Raw genomic sequence first — 8,760 nt, 5'->3', positions numbered from 1 at the left:
AAATGGCCGCCAAAAGTGAAAATTAGAAATGCAAATAGCCGACTTCCTGTGGGGTTTGGGGCATGGGTCCAAGAGGCTTTTCTGTAGGTATGGGCACATTGTACGTGAATACTGAGTTTCATACATATAGGTGAAACGTGGCGCATGGGCTGCTTTTTAAAGTTCCTGTAGGGGGCGCTACAAAAAATAGAAACACGAATTTTGGTATGTGAGCTATCGGCACCAGTTTACACGTGTCCTGTGAATTTCATATTCATAACTATTACGGTGTCCGCAGAGTGATTTTGAGCCTCTGGCGGCCATGTTGTATTTTAAATCGACTTAATTTTTGGTGAGCAGTTAGAACTTTGGTACCTAATGGCCATTGAGTTGGTCCCGCTCAAATCAAACATTGCGTCTATGAACTGTGGCTATTTTAGTATCGGGCCACGCCCACTTCAATGCCACGCCCCATTTGAAAAATTGTTGACTCAATCTTGTTCAGAATTTGATTGTGAACAACTTTAGTAGAGAGGTCCAACACCATAGGAGTCCAATTAATGTAGATATGTGCAATTTACTATTTTTGGGGTGAAAAACACACCCCTTTTTGAACTCAATGGCTCATGGGTACTTTGAAATTTATCCTACAGACTAATCCTTATGTCAGATTGAAGATAATGGGCCATAGATGATATGTGCCAAAGGATTTATGTCAAAGTCGAAAAACCTGGGATCCTTGGGGAATTTACTGTTTTTAACTAAATTCAAAATGGCGGGAAATCTGGCTACCGGAAGTGCTAAGTTAGTATCTGCAAATTTCTTCATTATGAGGATTTGAATATGTGTGCAAAGTTTCATGAGTTTAGGTCCAACCGGTGACGAGTTATGCTTGTGCAAACGTTGAAATTTTGGCATAGTTGGTATAGCGCCACCTAGGGGCGAATGTGAATTTGAGGGCTAGAATATCAAATTTTTCACCAGTCCCACAAAATGCACCAAGAAAAAATGAGTTTTGGAATATGTGCAGGGGGGGAAAAATGCAGTCGAAGATGAGGGAAAATAAGAATAAGAATAATAAACACGAGGGTTTCAATAGGGTCCTTGCCAAGTTTGGCTCGGTCCCTAATAATACCTCAGGGAGCTTCTTGAATCTGCGCCGTGGAATGACCGGGTCCTTCCACAGCATGTTGACGCTCATGTCGGGGGGCGGTGAGTTCAGGGGCACGTCGAGGTTCTCGTCGTAGGTGCGACGGGCCATCCCGACGGGATTCGACAGGCCACAGAAGAACCCTGACGACATGCCGGACTCCAGCGCTGCACGATGGGAGAGTTTGATTAAAAAGGCTCTCTTTATACTATGCAATCAAAACGGTTTCTTCCGGTAACATTTTAACAAGTCATATAGTACCTTTCAAAGAGAGTTAGTTGAAATGAATTAGGTTATTAGGTGTTAAAAGTATAGGGACTATAATACTGTTTATGATATAATTATTGTTCCCTTTTTATATGATGTATAAAACGACATGTCTTATGGAAGACACAGGCTTATCATTGTCCCTTCCAACAGATTTAACATTTGTATAGTTTGATATATTTAATTGATTGATAAATGCAAAACAGTTTCATGAAGGACATGAAATATCTCTTAAATTATTTATTCTTCATTTACAACCCTGTACAAACACATTCACCCTCCTTCATCACCATCATCATCCTCATCATCATCTAACTTCCAACCCTTCCTCACCCATTATCCTTATCATAACCTCCTCCATTAACTCCTTCATCATTATCTTCTACACACATCTCAACATCGCACTCAAGTCAAGTCAAGTCAAGTCTTTATTATTCAAACTCACTCGCCTATTTGTTTGGTTCCTATACACAATCTGAAGTTCTTCAAAGCAACATAGAAAAAAAGAAGAAGAAAATGATCCTAATGAATGTGGTTACCTGGAATGTCTCCTGGTCTCGAGGACATTCTGCCAGCGGATGATGGTACGTCCACGAGAAACAAAGTCAGACAGCGGCTCCAAAGAGTCTAGATTCCCCAACACAAACTTTCGACGGCACACTTCCACAGAAAGACAAATACGAGAAGAGAACGCAGGCATTAGACGATTCACAAGCAGTTCACAGGCGTAGGGCTGGTGTCGGCGTAGGTCTTTAGGAAACGACAAGTAGCAAAGTTCACGTTCGCCCACTATGGTGCACAGAGTTCTGAGAGGTGCTCCGCCTGCCCGGCCTCCCCTCAAATAGAATCAGAGTCTGGTTACCTGCTCAGTGGACCGATCGTTTTACTAACACTCACACACACACACACACACACACACACACACACACACACACACACGCACACACGCACACATGCACGCACGCGCACACACACACACACACACACACACACAAAAACAAACACTCAGACACACACACACACACACACACACACACACACACACACACAAAAACAAACACTCAGACACACACACGCACACACACACACGCGCACACACACACACACACACACACACACAACAAACACACACAGATTTTCACTGATCAATTAAATAGCCTATAGCCTATACATTTGAAATTGTAGCCTATTTAATAACGGAAAAGCTTGTGCTGTTTAAAGCCACCCCTTAATTATAGTAGCTCATTGTGTATAGAGATCATATCTAGTGCCAGTAGCCTATGATGCAAACTATGCACACGATCCGTTGTGCTGCATCATCATCATGCTGTAATTTATTTAATGTCACAATAAGCCCAAGCAGGAATCCTGAACTAATCCATCGTTCCCTCATAACCGAGACAGTATGGGCAAACTATTTTTAGCGTCGGCATACATGAGTTTAACGCCAGATACAGTGACTTGCAAAAAGGAATCGTTCAGTAGTCACAGTGCCTGCATCTGCTGATCACTGCCAATCAAATGCTGGGCGGATGTTTTTATCCAGTAAAACATATATTTTTGTCCCATGCATTCAGTAACCCCACCTATTTTACAAGGGCATGTTTTAAATAGGATGCATTATCGCGTCTTTGATTCCCTTTAAATGATCCCTTACCTCAAAGTGACTGATAGCTGATTTCAGTTCTGCAGCAGGGTCTCTCCTGAGGGTCGTCAGTATGGTGTGATAGAAGTGAACTATATTCTGACAGGTCACCGCGTCCATTACTCTCTGACGCGCAGCGAGTCAATATTCGCTAAGGCAGTCGACGGACTTTGAATGAAATCACCTATCCCGATGGCACAGACGGAAGTCGTCACGCCATCAGATATTCTAAAAGTGAAAGTTTTGGCAAAAAACGATTAAACGGACTAGTGTCCAGAACTGTTATACGTATCCAAGTCAAAACACAACTCGCCAAATCGGCAATATCGAAAGAAAGATTGAATGAAAGCAGAACAAGGACTGAAGAAAGGACGCACGCCGTCATTCATTTGTGTGTGTGTGTGTGTGTGTGTGTGTGTGTGTGTGTGTGTGTGTGTGTGTGTGTGTGTGTGTGTGTGTGTGTGTGTGTGTGTGTGTGTGTGTGTGTGTGTGTGTGTGTGTGTGTTCCAGAGATGTGGGTCTGGAGGTGGTTATTGTGTAAATAGATTGACAGCCTATGAGCCTCCATTCCTGAGATACGCCCACCAGAGCTGGCATTTGAAGACAGTCCAGCGGTACGACACCATGACCCCTAAATATAAATAAACACGGTACTCCTGTGAGCAGTAAAAGATTTGGCTTGTTGTTAGTTTATTAATTATACTTTTCTTTCCTTTTTAATAGAGCAAGGAAAACGGTTTCCTAGAAGCAATAACTCTGGTATCACAGAAGTAAACCTAGACACAAGATATGTATTAATCATTTTATTATAAATTAGAGATCAAACGATAGTACAACAAGTTATGTACACACAATTCACAATATAAAAAAAAGACATGGAGTAGACCTTGGCCTAAGACAACACAAAACACAATAGCTTAAGTATAATACATAAAAACAAGCAACCCTGTTGCTTTGACCTTCTATTCTTCAGTGTACTTGGCATGTTTGTGTGGATTAAACTTTTGAGGCTTCACTCGACCATTTGATTAACTGCTGGGTTTGTAGACCCGGGAGTTGTAGCATTCTGCGTTTGACTGTAGAACACCAAAACAAAATAAAAGGAGGGAAACAAAAGCGATGAGATCATTGACAAACATTTAACACGAATAAGTCTGTTACTGTCTTGGTTGAAATGCCATGGTGCATTTCTTGCGGATAGTTAATAACTGTATTGTAATTATTTATTTTAGATACGAGGATGTATTGTATATTGTTATTGATGTATTGGCTGTAAGGTAGACTCACAGGTAGAGACCGTTTTTGGATTTGGGATCCAGACAGAAACTCGTTCCATCCCTCCTAGTCACACTGTTGGAGGGGAGAGACAATTTATTTTTGAGTTATTATATCAATTTATTATTATTTTGTTATTTAGTTATTTTCAACACACACTCCTCCTATACATCCACGGATAGAGGATATACAATAATGTATATAATGATGGTTCATTTAAAATGAAAGCAGAATGTAACCTGTGTGTGTATCCATTGATTCCAAGGTACAATCTATACGCCATGGACAACATGTCAACATGTATGTGTCCCTAGAACTCCATACACCGTATTAGTGGATTCACAGAAAACAAGTGTAGTATTCTTACACAATCTCCAGTTTGTCACAGAAAGTGTTTGCTTTAAAGATGTCGATGGTTTTAGCATTTCGTCCGATCAATTTCCGGAGGGATGAAGACAAACACCGACAACTACTCGTCCGGGGACCTAGAAATAGTAAGAGAGAAAAGAGGAAGAAAGAGAGACATTTTAACACAATGTATACAACTCATACCCGTCAGAATATAAAGTAGGTAGTATTTGGGGGATATATTTTGCGCGCACACACACACACACACACACACACACACACACACACACACACACACACACACACACACACACACACACACACACACACACACACACACACACACAACCCTGTGTTAAAATAAGTGTTACAGTGTCACAGAGACACATTTCATCCTAACGACTTAATGTACTCACCCTGGGCGCTGGCGAGTGATGCCAGCAGGCTCAGGAGCAGCAGGACTTTGATGAGGCTGAACACGGTGGCTTTCATCTCACTGGTGCTGTCTTGGTCTTCCACAGGCAAAGCGAGAGGACTATAGGAGGGTCAGGACTCAGGAGAGAGACAGGTGGATTGTAAAGGATGAGCCACCAGAGGCCCTTTATATCTTATCTCCTTCACAGAAAGTGACATCGTCTTAGTGATGCAAGGGGAAATTCCTCATGCAGTGGAAAACGAAACTGCTGTGGCCAATCAAACATTCGGCGTGCAGCCATTGTTGCACATTAGTTCTTGTTTTTGATGTCATATTCCCCCCCCCCCCCCCCGCTACACAATTCCAATATTAATATGTATGCATGTTTGATACCATACCGTTAAAACGACAATAGCAAACAAACACATAAACAAACAAACAAACAAGATATTCAAAATACATTTATTTAATCTGGAAATGGAAAATCGAATATTAGTGATAGCTATTTTGTTGTTCTATGTTTATTATGTCCTCCAAAAGTAAAATGTTGTTGGCCAAGAAATATCAGTAGCAATTTACAATAAAGGTACATTTATTAACCATGAATTAAGTGATTGCAGTAATACACATTATAATATATCACTAGTATAAGGGTTAAGGTAAGGGTTAAGGTTAGAATAAGGGTGAGGGTTAACCCTGACTCTAAATTAAATTATTAGTGAATATGATCAGAACATCAATAATAAATGATAACTAGACCATTAGTTAACTTTTCATTAACTGTTAGTCTATTGTTAGTTATAATACATTTTACCCAGAGATGTATAGTAACGAAGTAGAACTACTTCACTACTGTACTTAAGTACTAAAATTCTGTATCTGTACTTTACTGGAGTATTATTTTTTTCTCCTACTTCCACTTTTACTTCATTACATATTTTTGATGAGTTTAATACTTTTACTCCAATACATTTTTCATGTGCTGAATCGTTACTGGTTACACTCGTTACTGTTTATATGTGAAGCACTTTGAGTCTGCCTTGTGTATGAAAAGTGCTATATAAATAAAGTTGCCTTGCCTTGCCTTCCCTTACAATTATAAAAATGGTATCCCATTGATTTCTGTTAGAAGACTCATTGCTCGTTGGCCGGAAACGGAAAGGGGGGCTGTTTACGTTTGGTTGTAGTTTTTTCGTTCAGTTCTCCATCTTAACAGTAGGGCTAGAACCGAACGAAAAGACTACAACCAAACGTAAACAGCCCCCCTTTCCATTTCCGGCCAACGAGCAATGAGTCTTCCAACAGAAATCAATGGGATTTACAAAATGCGATAAAATAGCAATCAAACATGACAGTAACTGTATTTCACTACGATACTTGATTTGGAACATCAACAAACACCACTAACCACTCGGTGAGTTGCACATTTCTGAAAACAAACGTTTAGGGTTGTTTTAAGGACCCTTCTCCAACCATTCTGAAGCAGGCAGGGGCAATTCTAAATGAGCCAAATACCCGAGACAGAACCAATAGTCAAAATATCGGTGTCAACCACTCTATTTCAACCTAGACAAATCAGAAAGTGGGCTCAATGTTCAAAATACCGGAATTGTCATTTAACTTACCCATGTTTGTCACTTGGCCTTTGAGATGTTTTAGTTGTTTGTTTTTACATAAACACTTGTATGTGGCCTTTGACAGCTTTAAGACAGCTCTGTATGTATTCCTGTCCTTGTACTGCTGCTACAGCCAAAGGAATTGTGTGTCCTTCAGTTTAAATATTTGAGATAATATAAACAATATGATATTCAAACTTTTGACTGCTTTCTTATAATATAAACATAACACAATACTTTTAAACTAAACTTTTTAAACTACTTGCAATACTTAAGTACAAAACATTTTGAGTACTTCCACTTAAGTGGGGTGTTTAAAGAACACTTCTACTTCTACTCAAGTCACTTTTTTGATACAGTACTTGTACTTTTACTCTCTGATTTTACCACATTTACACATTTTAATGAACGCATCCTTAATGTTAAGCAATACCGAAATATCTCTCCTCCATATAATTAATTATATAGTCTATAGTTAGATGTCAACCGTTTTGTCCAAAACGTAGAAAGCATAAAGTTTTATTTTCCATTATATCAAGTTGAAGTCTAATATTGGGCCGGCATTCAGAAACGCTATAATAAAATGAGTGCATAGTGTGCCTGGCTACCTTATAGGAATCACCTATAGGCCTACATCTTACTTGTTGCCCCAGCACCAAAGTAAGTGACATAGGTGATGTTGAGTATTTTGAGTGGGCGGTCAGAGGTTCGATTAGCTTTAATAGCGGTTATCGCGTCCCACAGATTGAGCTCGACCACACATTGGAACAAAAGGTTACGATGACGATGTGTTTTCCGTGACGTTAGGCCCTCAAGCACTTTTCTGAAGAAGCCGCATGAACAGGAAGTTTAAAGAACAACTGCCCCCTCCCCACCCCACCCCACCCCACCCCACCCCCACCACCCCCGCCCCTAACTCAAACGTTTCGTTAGAAAGTACCAGAGAAATTACTGGGGGAAACTTTTACTTTCGTTTCCCTTTTTCATTTTTTTGTGGCACTGGAGAGAGGATCTGTCTTTGTTTGGAAATCTGACATTTATTGGAAAAGTAGAACTTTCTTTGTTCAAGGGAAGAGGGGTTTTCCAGCCATGCAGGGCAAAGGCAACCAAAGCTTAGGCCTACTTTGTACCAGGGACCATAATGCCATGCATCAAATCAATCATATTTCTGCTGATATATTAGTAGGAAAAATGCGCTTTGAGTGGCCACTGGTTAAAAAAGCGCTATAAATATATAAATGCAGTCCATTTACCATATATATATATATATAGAATGTATTATCTCTCTTGAATCTCTGAAATCGCGCCAAGAAATTATATTGACCTCCAATGAGCGTCTCACCTCAACGTACCAGCATACACTGTGCAGGAGATCCCTTCTTGTATTTGGTTGAATACAAATAAATTAAGACTTTCCCTTTTCTTGGACCGAGGAAAGAACAGTAAACCCTGCGGCCGCATACTGTGAGGTCTTCGCCCTCGCACACAACCTTTAGAACCTCATGGTCATCGATATTTCAGGGGTCATATTTCCGGTGGGTGCTCTGTGCTTCTGTGCCCCACATGAGTCAGTACAGGAACTCTGCATACATCTTGTATGTGCACCAACAAAAACCAAGAAAGCCAAGCCCAATTTGTCTGTGTGCCAGGGCTACCCAATGCTGCTCTTTGATCACGCAGGAATCCGCCAACTGTTATACATAAAAATAATTGGTTTGTCATTCAGACCGGGGGGGTTCTTCTCTGCCGCCAGGCCGCGGACCTGTACCGGGCAGCAGAGCACTGGCCACCGGGCTGTAGATATTTAGAAATTAAGCCTACAAAAAAAAAAAAAATACTAATACAACATTAAAATGAGAGGCCGTCACATCAATCCCAACTCCACTTCTCTATCATGCTAAAGTCTTCCTGCCACTATTGCCACAAATTGTTTTTAATGGCTTGATTTTTACACAGTATACCACAGTCCAGTTGTTAGACTCTTACTGTCTATTAATTAATAATGGTCCTACAGTATCTGTGTTCATTAGTGTAGAGTAGCTCAGACGGAAGCTTTCTTATGGAG

The 8,760-nt window shown here is 40.4% G+C and overlaps 1 protein-coding gene and 1 long non-coding RNA gene across 2 annotated transcripts; both read right to left on the bottom strand.

The window, feature by feature from the left end:
* Nucleotides 1-1,119: 1,119 nt before the first annotated feature.
* LOC311373340 lies at nt 1,120-3,457 on the bottom strand. Its single transcript, XR_014642249.1, has 3 exons — nt 3,054-3,457; nt 1,936-2,056; nt 1,120-1,296 (listed from the first exon to the last, which is right to left on the bottom strand). It is a non-coding gene; the product is annotated as an uncharacterized lncRNA (long non-coding RNA).
* A 372-nt stretch (nt 3,458-3,829) lies between these two features.
* LOC311373341 (C-X-C motif chemokine 10-like) lies at nt 3,830-8,071 on the bottom strand. Its single transcript, XM_084490112.1, has 5 exons — nt 8,038-8,071; nt 5,081-5,216; nt 4,684-4,801; nt 4,329-4,391; nt 3,830-4,117 (listed from the first exon to the last, which is right to left on the bottom strand). Exons 2-5 carry the CDS (start codon nt 5,154-5,156, stop codon nt 4,054-4,056), a joined length of 321 nt encoding a protein of 106 aa, XP_084346238.1. The 5' UTR covers nt 5,157-5,216; nt 8,038-8,071; the 3' UTR covers nt 3,830-4,053.
* Nucleotides 8,072-8,760: the final 689 nt, after the last annotated feature.

The sequence above is a fragment of the Micromesistius poutassou genome, assembly GCF_964030765.1.
Source record: "Micromesistius poutassou genome assembly, contig: SCAFFOLD_5204, whole genome shotgun sequence".
NCBI lineage: Eukaryota > Metazoa > Chordata > Actinopteri > Gadiformes > Gadidae > Micromesistius > Micromesistius poutassou.
The sequence above is the reverse complement of the archived record's forward strand: the minus strand, read 5'-3'. Positions and strand labels throughout refer to the sequence as shown.